Source organism: Lagopus leucura, unplaced genomic scaffold (assembly GCF_019238085.1).
Source record: "Lagopus leucura isolate 7727_CA_CO unplaced genomic scaffold, USGS_WTPT01 Super-Scaffold_100157, whole genome shotgun sequence".
In the NCBI taxonomy this organism is placed as follows: Eukaryota; Metazoa; Chordata; class Aves; order Galliformes; family Phasianidae; genus Lagopus; species Lagopus leucura.
Window position 1 is genome coordinate 43360779 of NW_024962334.1, and position 17080 is coordinate 43377858.

Consider the following 17080-nt stretch of genomic DNA (forward strand, 5'->3'; position numbering starts at 1 on the left):
GGCACAGTAGCTCTGTACGAAGGGAATGGGCTGGTTGAAGCTCCTTTGCATGTTGAATAGATGGGACTAACACACGAGCTGAACCTCTGCTGAACTTTTCCTGGGGACCAGCTGAGCCCTGCCTGCACTGGCTCATCTTTGTGGCTCCTTTGTGGCAACATTAACGTTGAGCCTTTTCTGGTTCCAACGTTTACCAAATCTCTGCTTTCTGCTTTGGCTCTACACTGAACCAGAACTTCACTGCACAGGCTGATGCAAATGCACATGGCAAAAATAAGTGTTTTTATTTATCATGAAGTTCTTACTGTGTATTAATTTGCTACCATCTCTTCACTGATTAATTATTTTCCACTATTTATTGGTTTTAACAACACTATGCTTGGTGTTCAAACTGCTTGCTTTTCTTATTTTCTAGTGCTAAGGATTTCATTATATTTTAAAATATTCCCATTTACAGCTCATTGAATGAAATAATGGTATCATTTGTTTCTGACGTTGTACTGAAACTTGAAATATGAAACAACATTATTTCCAAATGTCTTGAATGACAGAAGAAAACTCCTTGAAAAACAACATGGGCAAATCTACTGCTCCACCAGAACAGAGAGATACATGCCAGAGATTTCACCCCACATTTCTCTATCTGTGCCTCCTGCATTATATATTTCAGCAACATGTTTTTGCCAGTGAGAGCAGGCTTTGCACAGATTCATCCGAGGTTTGCTTAGATTTCATCACTTCATCAGGCTTTGTTTAAGGTTATGACAGAGACAGTGACTTATCCTGGATGGCAAACTGGGGGCTATCAGGAAGGGAGCTTGCCTTGAGCTGCAGCTGATATGATTTGTGTGGGTCAAACACCACCACACTGCAGCTCCACAGGAAGCATTTTCCAGCTGGTCCATCTGTGCTTCTTTGTGCAATATCCTCTCTGCTTCCTGCTCCTCCGGAGTACAGTGCTTAATGTGCTTTTGGAGAGATTCTTTGAAATCCTGCTTAAGTTTTGGTCTGCTGTGTGTTATTGATTGTGAATAATACTTCTTTGAGAAGTTTTTCTAGTTTGCCTTCAATTTTAAAAAAGGAAAGCAGTTTATCAGAATCACCCAGTCCTCTGCAATCACTCCACTGATTGCTTTTCCCTTTCTCAGAAGTCTCCTACTTTGTCTTAATGATGCACCTTTGCCTGCCTTTGTAACATCAGATCACTTACGGGGTGGTTTCATGAAAAGCTTTTTGCACGGTGAAAGTCAGTCTTGCTTATAAGCTTCTGTGAGCTCTGCTTTTATTTTAAAGAACTTCATTTCATTCTGCCTATTAACGAGGTGCAAGAGAATCATTACTGGGCTACTCTGCTGGTGGAATTAAAACAAGGGAGCTGTAAAAGAAAAATGCTGTGAGATTTTCTACATCTCCACCTTTTGACAGAGCGTAAGTCTTCTCAAACAGAGGTGACCTGAAACACTAGGGGGACAGGAGGACTGCAAAGGCAAACAGAGCCCAAAGGAGCTGTTTTCAGGGGAGGTCAGGCAGCCCATGCAGGCACTTTTGGATGTGGTATGTCTATAAACTATTTTGTGGCAATCTCCTGGTTCCATTGACATAATTGTCAAAACCCACAGCTTTGTGTAAAGGTGGAATTGCACCCTGATTTATAATTAAATTTATTCAGCACAATTTCACGATTAAATAAATAATCCAATTTAAATGCCATAAAGTTTATCTACGCCTGGTGCTGTAGAAAATTCTCCTTTGCTGTCTCCTTGTCTTTATATGGCCATCATAATCGTTATATGGAAATGGCTTCTTTACAAAAACACAAACAAAACTTTTTACAGCTGTAATTGTTTCAGAGAATTTGTATATCTAAGCAAAGGTATGAAAGAAGGTGAGTTTGGCTTTTACACTCAGCAGAGAACTTGAAGGTACATAAATAAAAGCAGCAAAATCTTCCAAAATCACAGAATCACAGAATTGTAGGGGTTGGAAGGGACCTCCATAGATCATTGAGTCCAACCCCCCTGCCAAAGCAGGGTATCCCCAGGTATCTTTGGTGAACTTGTACCGATTCTTTTTCATCAAAAAGGCTTGAAATCCCTGGCTTGAAAATCATCTGATGAGGAGTTACAGGCATTTTATAGAAGACTATGTGTATTTCCCATTGCACTTTGAGTAATTAATCCTGTTTTTTAGCTACACAATGAAAGTAATATTGCTATTGGCCTGTGTTGGAGAGAGGTCTCCAAAGTTTTGGGGTAGAATTCATTCACGCACTGAAGCCCATAATGGAACACAGGACCATTTACCATGACCTTCCATATTTAGATTATTGAATGTCACGGAGTTACCAAAGAGTTACAGTGAAAAGAAAAAAAGAATAAAAAACAAAATTCACGAGTTATGTGCCCTAAGTCAACAGTCCCAGCACTTCAGACAGCTGACAAAAAGTCAACTACATTACCCTTGGAGATTTGCTCATGCCCATTTTTAGTATCTTCTGTTATTTCACTGTTTTTCTCTCCCCCAGTCAAGTGTAAAGTCTGTCTCTATTCTAGGAAGATCTAGGAAGGTAAACTTGAAGTAAAAGGTAAAGTCACCGTACGGTTTTTAAATGATGTGCCTGGAGTACTGTGAAGCAGTATTTTAAGGAATGATGCAAACATCTATATTCTTTGATTTAGGTATGTTTGGGCTAATTCTCAGTTGGTCTGGCCAATGGAACACGCTGATGTCTTCTTCAGGTTGGGCTGAATCATGCTCAAGGTCCATTGACTATGCCCACACTGCTGGCAGAACCTGCTGACTACAGTACCGAATTGCATCCTTGGCCCGCATGTATACTGAAATATATCAACCAAGGACTCTTCTTTCTGAGCTGAGTCACACTTCTGGTCTCCTTCAGAGGCTGCTGAATGTGTGATTCATCTTCTTCTTAAAGAGTTGACATTTTCACATTATTCTCATACTCTGACACCCATGGCATGAAAATTACTTTTCAATTTTTTAGACTAATGTGCCACAGAGTAAAAAGTAAATACAGAAAATGCAATTACTCCAGTAACCATATGCTCAGTCAAAACTGGATTTTAAGTCATTTTCTTGTTAGAAATATAGGTGAAAAAGCTTTGTATTTCTTCAGACTCTTAAAAAGCTTTTGAAGAATAATCTCAAAAGCATCCACAGATGCTAGAGTTACCTTTGTTCAGTAATGAAATGCTTGACTCAATTGGTTATAATAAACATACTTTTCTGACCTCAGATTAGGTATATGATGTTTGCAGTAATACAAACTAATTCCTTGGAATAGGCAGGTTAGAAATTGGCAATTCTTTTAACAGTTATTCAGGACAAAACACCATTATTAATGTTTGTACGTTTAATAGGTTAACGACTAAGAAGCATAGCAGTGTAAAGCACAAGTTCTTCTAATACACTGCTCTGGGTTTCAGGAGAATGGAGGATCCAGTTAATAGCAAGGAAAGGACTAAAATTCTCCTCAGGTTTATAAAATAAAATAACTCTTTGAAATACTTTTTTTTTTTTTAATTAACAAAAGATACAAAATACGGTCAATTTATTTTTCTCATGACTTGTCTTTGAAGATTTTGTTATCTATTTAAGCTAACACAGGTGGTGTAAACACAAAGAATACTGTGGCAGCATTTTCATTCTACACCTGAGTACAGCAAAAGATTACTTGGAATACTTGGAGCACAAAATCTATTTCCTCTGTAAAATCAATTTTAATCTGGATCAGACTGGAAGACAGACACTGGAACAGAGAAAAACACTGCTCTTGCTGTGAACTGATGTATGGCTGTTTCTATAGGTTCTTGAACACTTTGAGCAAGCCGCTACAAAAATGGGATATACTTTAAATCCAAAAATACAGAGCAAGTTCTTTTTGTGACATGCTCCTCCCTGTCTGGCATTCACATATTCCATGAAAACAGTTCTTTGTCGTGGCTGAGATCGTATAAGCAGCATTTCTCTAAAGAACAGCTTAATCAAATCTGAGATCCCTTCATAAACTACCTGCTGGGGAAGTGTTACACATGACCTAGAGATTTACATGCTGAAAATCAACGGTATATAAATCTATAAGCAGGCGTTAAAAAAAAATCTGAAAAAAAAGAAAAATTCCATTAATAAAAAATCTTTTGGGGTTTTAAATTTACTATATATATACATACCTAGCGAATTTATAGGGATTTACTTTCATCTTAGTGTTATTTCATTTGAAGGATGGCAGCACCTATCACTATACAAAGCAGTAGTATGAGACAAAAGTGAGAGCATCAGAAGAATTATGTGAAATGAATGTGAGTTAAAACAGGATATTACACTCCACCACACAGTTTTTCCTCATTTTGGGATTCATGTAAGCCAGCAGTGTTTCAGCTGCCCTACAGACAATTTAATTCCATTTTTCACCTTTTTCACATTTCTGCTAACAGCTGCGGAGTAACAGATAATTTTGTCAGATTTAGCTTAAATGACTTGAAATCCTATCTACATGATTTTGATTGGAAATGGACACAGGCTCTTTTAATTAAATGCTGTTTTCAGCCGTAAACTTCTTTCCAGTCTAGAAGACCAGAAAACAACCACCACAGTGCTTCAAATAACTGTCAGTCTCAGAGCAGGATTTGAAGGACTACCTGTGAGGTTGCTCCACGAATGGGTGGATTACCATTAACATCAGCTTTTTGTCTCTTAAACCTCAGTAAATCTTAGGCTGAGAACTCTGTGCACACTAGAGAAGGTGACAACTGAAGCACATGATGCCTTCTTATTACTGGGGAACTGTTTTATATAACACAAACCATGGCATCTTATCTTTCTTATTTCTGGAAATCAGTTTTTTCCCCTTGGTAGGACAAGAAAAAAAGAAAAAAAAACTTGCCAAAAGTTTGACCAGAAAGAGAAGATCACTATTACCTGTCTGTGCAGCCAACCTTCACTTTCATCTTCGTGTTTCTAAAACAAAGCAAGATCATTAAAGAAACATTCCTGGCATGTATTACATGTTTCTTATCAGCGCAAAGCTGTAGTTGGACTGAATCTGAAAAGTTGTGCAGAAGAACAAAAATGCACAAGTCACATTATTCCCCAAAGAAACAGAATTTGTCAGTAACAAACAAAGGTTGAAACAAAGGTTTTAAGAAAAGACTCTGTACTATGCTCTGTGCATAGCATATCTAAAGCATAGAGACAGATACGCTCCACTGCATATCTATCTCTCTTCTCTGCTACAGATATTTCTACTACAGAAATATCCTTGTTGGTTTAAAAGATGGGATGTGCTAATAGTCATGCATACATTTACATTAGTATATCTACTGGAGGTATTAATTAACTACAAGTAACTACATAATTTATAATATATTAATAACATTGTTTATATTCTCTGTCTGGCTAAATAAATATGCACCAGTGGACATGTCCCCAGGTGAGATGGCTGGAACACTTTCTCCTCAGGTGCAGGTGGCCAAGGACCTCCAGGCTCTTCTCCCTACCTTGGTGCAGACGCCCGTGGTCGCATCGCAAAGCGTCAGGATGGAGAAGTTCTGGGCCCTGTTCAGCCAGTTCACTGCCACCTTGGTGCTGGTAGCCCACTTTACCATGGTGATGTAATAGTCCCTGAAAACACAGAGGTGTTTCTGGTTATTAAAATGGTGAATCTGGATGTTTCTGGGCCTCCTTATGTATGGATTTCAACCCCTGACAATGACATTTTTAGGGCTGTGCAGGTGTTTTATCTGCCACTTCTGAAAGTCATTTTCAAAGATCCACAGGCAGAGATAAAGAACTTTTCAAGCTATTTAGTCTTCCAAGAAGGACTGAAATGCCTGGAGCTACAAATTAATGCACCGATGGAAAAGAAATTGCAAACATTTGCCACTCTCAAACCCATCATCACCAACAGTAGGGTTCTTTATGCTTATGAAGAGTTAACAATCTCTGAATGTCCCTGATACACAACATCCATACGTATTGAATCAGAAGAACAAGAGCAGGACGGACATGGTTTAGAAAGGTGCCAAAAAGAAGTCAGTAGAGATGTGAAACTTTACATCATCAAAAATATCATCCCACACTCCCTCGGCCATTCTCTGTGGTTGGACATATACAGGTTCTAGTAATATCCACAGTAAATCACCACTGTTGGCTGCACAGTCCTGTAAGCAATATCTTGCCCAAGAAAACATAGCAAAATTGAGCAATATGCAATATTGACCAATGCAACCCACTTAGGCTGGAGTGGGCTTGAAAATCCAGGGTCACAAATAAATATCCTGATGGTCACCTTCCAAGAGCTGCTCACAGATGTGCACTTCTGCACTACTCCATTTTCAGGGTAAAGCTCTTGCTGGGCTGACAAAGCTTTAGTATACCAATGGGCTGTGCAGACCAAAGACACCCTTAACAACTTCTCACAGCACACAGTCTATAAAAATTTATTAGTTCATTTGTTTGCTATAAAATATGTATAAGGAATTGTTGCTCCCTTTGGAATTAATGTGCTGTGTCACTGGAGAGTACTTTGCGTTCTGGCAAGCACTCCTGCATATACTGAAGATAAAGGGCAAAAGCAACAAAGACACGCTTCTCTAGCAAAATAACAAGTTGGGAATTGATTTTGTAGTTTTCTGAAACATTTAGTGCCTGAATTCGGCTGGGGATAAATAACAAAAGACCTCAGCAACAGCATCCACCACACTGGGAGGAAGGATACTTCCAGGTGAGAAAACAGCAGTCTGAAAATTCAGTGCTTGAAATAAAATTGTAATTTTACGCTCTATCAGCAAGAGAGCATAGGCCCTAAGAAGGAAAGAAAGGCACTGATGCAAAATTAAACTGTAAAACCACCTCTTCTTCCTCTTCACAATGAACTGAGCAGATTCAGTCACCCTGAAAAGGAAGGTGAATTCAGTAGATATTGTGGCTCGGCGTATTTTTTTTTTTTTTCATAAATCCAATTCAAAGTTAGAAAGACATATATTAAATTTCTTTGTCATTGCTTGAACACAGGAGCCGCAGTTCTTGCTCAGGAACTTTAAATTATCATTTTAAGTTATGTATATATCTTCTCTATCACCCTGGAGATGGCATGGAGACCCAATTCCTGTCTGTAGCCTCTGTGAAGCCTGCAGACACCCAGCAAGCAGACAACAGCACGTACTTGTAGAGTACTTGTTATTCTAGTCTCAGAGTCTTTAATTTACTTCTCCTTACATCTCTTCTGTAGGACAACTAAATTTTATGTCTCCCATTTTGTAGAGGAAAAGGAGACAATAAGGTGTGATTCATCTCAGCTAATTGTAAACATCTGCACTTTGAGAGCTGCCCTGGTTGAGCAGCCAATGGAGGGGAGTGGGGCATTTCTCAGGCACTGTCTGACCCAGTCAGGATTTTATAGGAGCTGAGGGAAGGAGAATGTATTTCTTATGTCTTCTGCACTCAGGGGAGTGCTTCATTTGCCATCTGAGATGCCAATGTGATTTGAGAAATACATTGGACTGCAGTCTGGTTCCCATCACCTGCTGATGTAGCAGTTCACTGTTGCTGGTCCAATGCCTTTCATCAAAATTAAAGTGCCATTTAGACATTAAGCAGTAAACCTTTTTTTTTTTTTTTCTGTTTTTCTGCAACTTTTTTCCCTTTCATTCACTTTCTTCTCACAGCAAAGCATGGAATTGCAGAAAATTTGGCAAAAAGACTTTGAAATGATATTCTATTGCTTCCAAATATGCTTCCTATCATCAACTTATTTTTTTTCCTGACAAACATTCTGATTCTGTGGAAAATTTTTGATTTCCTTTAATTCCAAAGCAAAACAAATGGAGTATTATCTCCTCTTTATTTTCAATTGTATTAACTGTACCAAAACACTTTGCTCCAGATACAAAGAACACCCAGACTCGCTGCTCTGTCCATGCGTGAATACACTGTGCACACTGAAATACTCCAGATCCTTATCCTTATCATCATCATTCTCCCCTGAACTTCTGATGCTCTTTTCTGTAACTGTCTGTACGGTGCACCCCTCATGTCTCTTCATGAAACATAATCACATTTATCATCTCATTTTGGAAAACATATGCATAATTAAAATGTATTCCTCTTTCTTCAGCAGCACTAATAATGTGCTCCGGGGATGGAAATCACCATGGTTTGGATGAAATTTAAAGCACTAATTGATCATGACATTTTGCATCATTTTACAGTACTGATTGAAACCCAATAAATTACAGCCACCCATAGCCACATAGCACTAATTTATTAGTGACGTGGAGCCTGCAGCCTCAACTTATTACTGTAATTAAACACTTCTGAGTATACCTCTGAACAAAAAAATGACATTGTCCAGGAGCAGCAATTCTGATGCTGTGATTTGGGTACTGTGAGCTGGTAATGCAGCCTGCAGACCTGAAGCTGTTGGTTTGAAAGGCAAACACGGCAATGCCCATTTTATTTGTTTACAGGTCATACAACTGCTGTTGCATAATTGGATTTGAATTGGAGCCATTCAAAATGATTCAGTGAAAACCTGTTCTGAGGTTGACATTAATTTCCTAACAGGAAGAAAGGTAACTTCCTCCATAAGTGATTGCACTGGTTTAGCATCCTCTCATCAGATGACTACACAGCGTGTGCACAACAAGGCAGAGACCTTATGTACCTATCATTTGTAGGACTAGAGGTAATGGCCTTAAATTGCACCAGGAGAGGTTTGAGTTGGATAATAGGAAAAATTTATTCTCAAGAGCAGCCAGGCATTGTCACAGGCTGCCCGGGGAGGTGGTGGAGTCACCATCCCTGGAGGTGCTCAAGAAACATGCAGATGTGGCACTGAGGGACGTGGTCAGTGGCCATGGTGGGGGTGGCTGATGATCTTAGTGGCCTTTTCCAAACTTAATGGCTCTATGATTCTATGATCATGCATAATGGGGGCACCTTTCCCTGCCTTCACAGTGGGCCTGCTCCATTAAATCTGTGCTGTACCTATATGTCTGTTGGCACTGGGACTGCCCATCCAGCAGTCTAATTTAGCAATCAGCCAAGAAAGATGAAGTGTGATCGGGTGCTGTTACTTGAGTAAGTGATATGCTGGGAATGAAAACCTTGTTGCATCATGTCTGACATGCACAGAAAGCATCATGGTGCTGGGCAGAGGGGTCACTGCAGGTACCAGAAGTAGAAGCAGAATTCTTCTGCAGGATGTCATGCTGTAAAGCTATTTCAAGGGTGTACAGCAAAGCTGCTGAAATCCAGAAATGGCTCTAATCCCCAAGCTTTGCAAGGAAGTGTGCCAGGCATTGACTAAAGCTGCTTCTTTCCCAAAGGCAGGCTGGAACCACGTGATGCACCTTTCAAGTGCTCACAGACTACAGACGTAGCACCACTTTTGGCCATAGGCTGAAGTTCAAGCCAAATTTCCAGCTCTTGCTGAATGCAAACAGGTCAGAGCACTTGCTTAGATAGAAATGTGTGGCTAAGTGCTTGGCTGAACTGCAGGCCAACTTCTCAAATATACTTACCCTGAAAGCAGCAAAGAGCTTTACTTTCTATTTTTTTAATGAAGACAGGGCAATGTATTTGCAGAATGTCCTTCTGATTTCATTCCCATGCTTGACTCACAAAGCAGTGAACTCATGATTTCTGTATTCATGTTTGTGCTTCATGGTGTCCCATACAGTACACAGACAAGTGTCCCTATTCAATGCCAATGACTAGATGTGAAATGAAAATGTTGTTATGGATTTTGCAACATCCTGCTCAGTGCTCTAAAAATAAGCCTACTCTGAAGTTACACTGGATCACAGTGATTTTGAGTAAAAAATGAACAGTGCTCAAGAAAAACATGGAAGAAGAAAAAATATATGAAAACTTTTAACTAGATTTACCCAAAGTGAAACTTGACAGTAGTGGCAGGAAAGTTACTGTAAAATGACCTCAAAAAGTCAGGGTCTGATATAAAGCCCTAACAGAATCAGATTGGGCATACCAGTACAAGGAAGCACGTACCTCAGTCTCTGATCATCTGGGGGAATCATCTCTAGATCATGGGTAGGTCCATTCAGACCAATCACATGCAAAGAAATAGTTGGATTTTCCATTCCAGCCTGGATTTCAAAATAAAATGAAGTAAAAATAGAGTAATTACTACAACTTACACAACACAGAATGGTTTTGATTTATGATGTGCCCACGGACTGTAAAATGTGCTCTCCTGGTTAAGGTTATGGATGGGTACTGCAGCCATTCATAGGGAAGACACAACTAATGTGGTTTATCACAGAGGTGTGGAAAGCTCATTAGGCAGAATCAAGGGGAAATTCTACATAGCACATCTCTATCTTTTGTAAAATATGTTGTTTTACATGGTGACTAGAAATAATTTTTTCTTTTCTTTTTATAAGACAGACTATTGGGATAATGGTAAATGTTGTAATACATGGATTTATTCCTTCATTGTAGGAAACCTACTGAGTCAGCTACTTTCCATAAAACCTGCATATATGTATCTCTCCTATTTGATTATGGCTCAGTTAGGACCCATCTGTGAGTTCTGAGGAACTCAGTACACAAAGCAAGAAATGGCAAGAGACGACAGTGCTGCAGAGTACACATCCTGGAAACTGCAGAGAAATCCAAACAACAAATTTTCCTTCTTGTTTCTTTTCTCAGAAGTGCCATGAACCCAAATGTTTTAAGGACTGCTGTAAGCTTTTAGATATTGTCAACTCCTATCTAGAACACAAGCACAATTGCAGGCACAAAGCAAGAACTGAAACATTTTATTTTCATTACATTAGGAATGAATAATACTTTGATCAGAAAACTGCAATTTTAATAATACAGCTAAAGAAAAATACAGACTTAATTCACTGAGGAGCAGCTGACTTTTCTTTAGATCTGTTTATTTTCATTGCTTATGAGTATGTCCAATCATACTAGTCTCCTATCTGAGCCCACCAAGAAAAAATAAAAACAACATGAGTTTGCTGTTTGCTTGTTTGTTTTTAATAGAACAACAGAACTGCTTGTTTTATTTTCCCTTACCTTTGGATAATGGTATGTTTTAACAGTAGGGTAAAGACTGCCAGTGTATACTGGGATCTCCATGGTGGGGACTCTGGAAGCATTAATTGTTGCATACGCTAACCTGGTGCCATCAGGAGACCACCAATGAGCAATATGAGTCTTCAAGATCTCCTCTAATTAAAAAAAAAGAAAGGAAAAGAGCGAGAGAGGGAAAAAAAAGACTATTAGATGTGAATTGCTAGTTAGCAATAAATGAAAACCATGTAGATACGAAAATCCCAGTCTAATCACAGCACAGGGAGAATGTCACAGGAATATCAATTAAAAATGCTCATTAAATTATGCTGTATACACAAATGAACACGATTGATTACAATTACTCAGAATATATCAGTTATTAAGCATAATTACGTTCCTCAAGAAATATCAACTTATTCATACTAGTACACACACTCATGATAGAATACAAAGCCTGGCTGCTCCTGCCCTGTGTCTTGTGCTCACGTATATGAACATAAGGAATTTGACAGTAGCAAAAGCTGGGCTCCTTTGGGAATACTGCAATGATTTACTTCTCCATAAAGAGTTCACAAAGTCATGCTTGACTTATAGCAATGGATTCAAGCAGCCTTCGTACTTAGGTTAAAGCACATCACGTGAAATTTGAATCTTCCTAATCTCTGCTGCCAGCTGGGAATTAACAGAAATGGTGACTTTCTGTAAGTTACGCAATGTTGGAGTTTTGTAACACTTTGTGAGACACCAGGCTTAGAGGTTGCCATCTTGAATATTATCCCTGCTTCATTTTTAAAAACATTTTTGCAAAGCAATGTTTCATATGCAGCCAGGGTCGGACATGTGGCTGTTAGTGACAAAATGCTTGGGGAGATGATGATGTAAGTATATCAGAGCTCAAGTATGTAAGTGGAAAGCAAGACTGCAGATACGTACACAGATCAGGAGAACTCCTTGAGAGTAGCCCTGCGGAGAGGAGCTTAGAGGTCCTGGTCGATGAAAACCTTAACATGAGCCAGCAGTGTGAGCCTGGAGCCCAGAAGGCCAATGGTATCCTGGGCTGCATCAGAAAAGGGGTGGCAGTAGGGAGAGGGAAGGGATTGCTCTCCTCTGCTCTCATAAGGCACTAGCTGGAATAGTGCACCCATGCCTGGGGTTCCCAGCACTGGAAAGATGTGAGGAGTTGGCGCAGGCTGCCCAGAGGGGTTTCAGATGCCCCAACCTTGGAGGTGTCCAAGGCCAGATTGGATGGGGCCCTGGACAACCTGAGCTAGTATTTGATCCAGTGGCTGGCAACACCTGCCCATGGCAGGGTGATGGTCCTTGAGATCCCTTCCAACCCAAGCCATTCTATGATTCTATGATGAATGGATGATTGCAATCCGAAGAAATTATTTTGAAGTCTGGCAGAACCTAATTCTCATTAAACATCAATTCAAAGACCTTTTAATTGCTAATACTTTCTCTTATCATTTAATACGCTTCATTGCAAAGACAACTTCAACTTACAGATAGCCAGAAAAGCTATAAATTCACTCTGCCCAAAGTGTCTTCAGCTACCAACAAGTGGAAGACACTAACTTGGCTTTCTAAACCTACCATTTTGCAAAAGGCAATATCGTAATTCATTTTCACTTAAAGGCTTAATATCATAAAAGTCATTCCTATTCAAACTGGAACAGAAGGGCTTGCATACGCTGTACAGAGTGATGGGCAGGAAGACAGATGCCATTACTTTAATGTGAGAATGAAGACTTAAATAGGCTTCAGAGTGTTTCTGAACTTTCACCACTGATACTCAACTACTGAGATCAAGCAGCTCCACCCTCCGTTGTTATTGTGGTCATTCAAAAAATGAAGGAGAATCTTTAGAGTTTGGACCCAGCATGTTAGTATAACACTCTGTGATGACTCTTTGCTTCAACCAAAATGCCCACTTGGTCTGAAGAGTAGGAATTCACCAGATAGTGTATTTCAAAGGAAAAAATCTTGCATCTATCCTTGGAGAACAGATGGGCAATGAGACATGTCAGAGATCAAACGGAGTAACCTTTGTTACTCCAGACTTGGATTTGTCTTGAGAAAGTGCTCAAGATAACACTAGGAAAAGTGCAAGGGAAAATCACTCTCAAGAGCCATGCTTCTACAAGTAACAAACTACTTAATCAGTACATAATGGGAATATCTATGAGAATCTTCAGGAAGATGTCTCGAAAGTTGCAAATATCACATGGGAAAGTGTATCTCTGGCAGATTTCTTTTGCTGCATTCTCCCACCTATTATTTAAAAGATGCTGCTCTTGACTTTTTATTGCTACATCATTAAAGACATAATTAAAAGTATAAATGAAGAGGAAAAATGGATGGCAGATGAATCTTTGGCATTTTAACATTAATTAACAAACTTTTTCTCAGGGACCTCAGACTTAAGGAAGCAGTTCTACTGAAGGCCACATGCCAAAAAACGTTTCAGTGCCAAAAAAAGATTTTGTGTTCCTTTGTTAATCAGATTTAATGGCGTGTGTGAACCTTTGCCTTGATAGAAAGTCGGGACCCTGCCATTATTAGAGAGATCAGTTAGTTTTAGCAAACCAGAGAGCATTCTATTGAAATACAAAATGCACTTGTGCCAGAAAGTTTCAGCTGAAAGTAGACTAATTTGCAGTAGTTTGCAGACTACATATTTTTGAGAACACTTAATTCTTTGCACTTGTATTTACCACACAGTCTGAAAATCAGCTGCATATAGTACATCTCCTAGTTAAAAATTCATAGTAATAATTGGTCAAAACTGGCTCTCTTCCTCAAGGCTTGCATCACTAGTTGCTACACGATGCAGGCATGCTGTGAGTGAAGGGTGGAGATTCCTCAGTCAGTTGCCAGTTCCTCTATGCTACACAGCTGTGCATGTCCAGGTTCATACACAGCACCTGAAGCAAGTCAATGCTTACTGCATGTTACCTCATTCATCCTCAAACCATTCAGAGACAGCTGGCCTGTAAGTGGTGAATCCTTGGACACCACATACTAGTCAGCTTGTGATCTAGAGAAATGCAGAAACACAATCAAACAGTTCAACTTGAGGAATGTCTGGCTGCAGGTGAAGAAGGTGGCAGTCCAAATGGGTTAAAAGTTGCAACACATACCTTTGGTATTGAAATTTGAAGAGCATCTAGAGAGGATTGGGCTGTTCACGTCAGGGATGGCATCCCTATAGAACATGTTCCCTGATAGATGCTTTCTTGCTCATCTTCAAAAAGCACAGAGGAACAGTCCATTGCTATGTTTCTTGGCTGGCAAGTAGCAACTCTATGATCATTGTGGTCCTTTTCAACCCAAGCCATTCTATGATTCGATGATTCTGTGATTTAGTTTCACATGATACCTATCCCTCTGTACTCAGCTCTGGTGAGGCCACACCTCAAGAACTGTCTGAAGTTTCAGTTTTGGGCCTCTCACTACAAGAAGACACTGAGACCCTGAAGTGTGTCCAGAGAAGGGCAGTGGAGTTGTGAGGAGTCTGGAACATAAGTCTGATGGGAAGAGGCTGAGGGAACTGGGATTGATTAGTCTGGAGAAGAGGACGTTCAAGGGAAGACCTTACTGCTCTCTACATCTCCCTAAAAGGAGTTTGTGGTGAGGTGGGGGTTGGCATCTTCTGCATAACTACTGATAGGACTAGATGGAATGACCTCAAGTTGCACCAGGGGAGATTCAGATTGGATATTAGGAAAAGTTTCATCTCTGAATGAGTGGTCAGGAATTGGAATAGGCTGCCCAGGGAGGTGGTGGAGTCACCAACCCTGGAGGTGTTCAAGGAACGTTTGGATGCTGTGTTGATGGATATGATTTAGTGAGAACTATTGGCGATCAGTGGATGGTTGGTCTGGGTGACCTTGGGAGTCTTTTCCAACCTTGGAGATTCTACGATTCTATGATTCTAACTAGCCCAGAAAGTGTATAAAAGGGAAGGAAGCATCTGCCTGCTTGAAGATTTGAAGTTATGTCAACAGTTCTTGTAAGACCGATGAAACTGGAGACTTGTATGTTGCTTCAGGTAATACATTTCTCAAAGAAGGGCCTTGAGCATCAGGGCTTTATCTCTCGAACCTCAGTGGTAACCAGCAGATTCTGGATAAAACCTGTTTTGTGAACAACATTTGGAAATCCAAATAGGTGGTTATACTGTTATATAACATAATCTGCCACTGAGATATCGATACAGATATTTACATAACAAATCTGCCTCTCAGGCTTGTGTAGAGTTCTCCGTTAGATGAGCTCTTTGTTAATAAGTGCACATCAATGCTATTGTCACAGGGGCCAATAAATGTACTTTTTCAAGCATTTCTAAAAATCTATTTCCACATTCTCTGTCAGTCCTGAGTCATACTATTGATTAATGCCATTCTGTTAAGTTCTGGCTGTTAGTGAAAGAATGAAGCTTTTACCAACGGCTGAGTGGGAAATCCATTGGCATAATAGGAGGTTCTTCCAATTTACTAAGACATTATGAATGATTTGCAGTTTGCAAGTGTGAGCTAAATGAAATGGAGACTTGCAAAAGGCAAGGATGCTTGGCCAGCCCAGTCCTCTGACAGATCTGTCATTTCCATAAAATGAATAAATGCAGAGTCAGAAGAAAAACTGGAGTAATAAAGGAATAGTTTTCAAGTGGAAAATGCATTTGTTTTCTGTTGTCATGGTCAACAGAAACTGAGATTATTAGCTGTATAATTTACCCACTGAGGCTATAGTTATCATAAGCATCAATAGTTCAGTTTCCATGGAAGACAAGAACAGCTGCAGTAAGTACCTAGATCAAATACTTTCCTTTGGCTGCCCACATGCTTCTGTTTTGTAAGGCAGAACCTCACCAATGTGAGCCTCTCCACAACAATCCTCTGGATGCACTCATGCACACCTGTCCACATTATCACCTCGTAAGTATGGTAGTAGGTCTGCCCATACAATCCCTGCAGTGTCATAGAAAGCCTTTCTAGAAGGGCAAGCAAGTTGGTGCAAGGCTGGTCCTAATGCCTCTTCAACAACTGACTGCTAACATCTCCCAGTATCCAGGAAAAGAAATGTATAACGAAAACAAAGAAACAAACCTTGTCTCTTCAAATTAAAAATGTCTCCCTCATAGATCTGTGCTACAGGCAAACAGGAGATCTTCGGGAAATCTAAGTGGTGTGTCCACTCTTGGTAAAGCCCCTTTTGTTAGACAGACAAGCTGTGGCTAAAAACTGCAGTGTCATTAATTTCCAAAAGAAACCTCAGTTACTGGGGAGGTGTCCTTGGAGACTAAGCAGAAAGGCTTTTTAACTGCACCTGGAAAACAGAGACTGCATTTCTAGAGGTCAGAAGAAGGGTAGAGGCATTTAAGATATTTTACTTATTAAATAAATCGATTTCTTTCAAATAATTAAAATCCGCTTCTTGCTCCAAACATTGCACATTTTTGGGAATCAACACAATATTCTTAATGTTGTACGTTGTCTTTGTGACACAAAAGATGAAAAATAGTTCGATTCTCCTGCAAGCAAATGTGTACACAAGCAGACACAAACACATTCAAGCATATCTAGTTTGATGTCAATAGGCCCACTAATTCCAGAGAATTTTAATTTTTACTTAAAGGACTAGACAAGGTTTTGTCTTACAGAGGGAACATAGCCTTGTTTGTAACTCATTGCTGATGGTTTAAAGCACAGTGACTCCAGGAAGCAGAATCAATGGTTTTGTTTGTGCAATTTGGAGTTGATGATGCTCAGATTGTTAAGCATTTGGTGTGCTGATGGCATTTTAGTCTTTTTTTAAAAAGCTGTTAATAAGAAGGAATCTTAAGCAAAATGAAATTAAAGTCTAACATAAAGGCCAAGGCTTATGCTGGGGAAGAAAGCTCAAAGGAATTTGTCAGTAGGAAGCATCAAAAGAAGATGAGAGGAAGAGAGATCAGAGAAGCAAAAGGGGGTCTAGGAAAGGAGAACAAAAAGACTTCTGAGATAGCAAA

At 39.7% G+C, this 17080-nt stretch overlaps 1 protein-coding gene across 1 annotated transcript in view; it reads right to left on the reverse strand.

Moving 5' to 3' along the window:
- The window catches only part of DPP6 (dipeptidyl peptidase like 6), a 364672-nt gene that overhangs the window by 38928 nt on the left and 308664 nt on the right, over positions 1-17080 (reverse strand). Inside the window, exons 9-12 of the mRNA XM_042888547.1 lie at positions 11068-11222; positions 10030-10127; positions 5517-5640; positions 4939-4977 (exon numbers count right to left, since the gene is read on the reverse strand). Coding sequence (XP_042744481.1) covers positions 4939-4977; positions 5517-5640; positions 10030-10127; positions 11068-11222 — 416 coding nt within the window. The remainder of the gene's footprint in view (positions 1-4938; positions 4978-5516; positions 5641-10029; positions 10128-11067; positions 11223-17080) is intronic.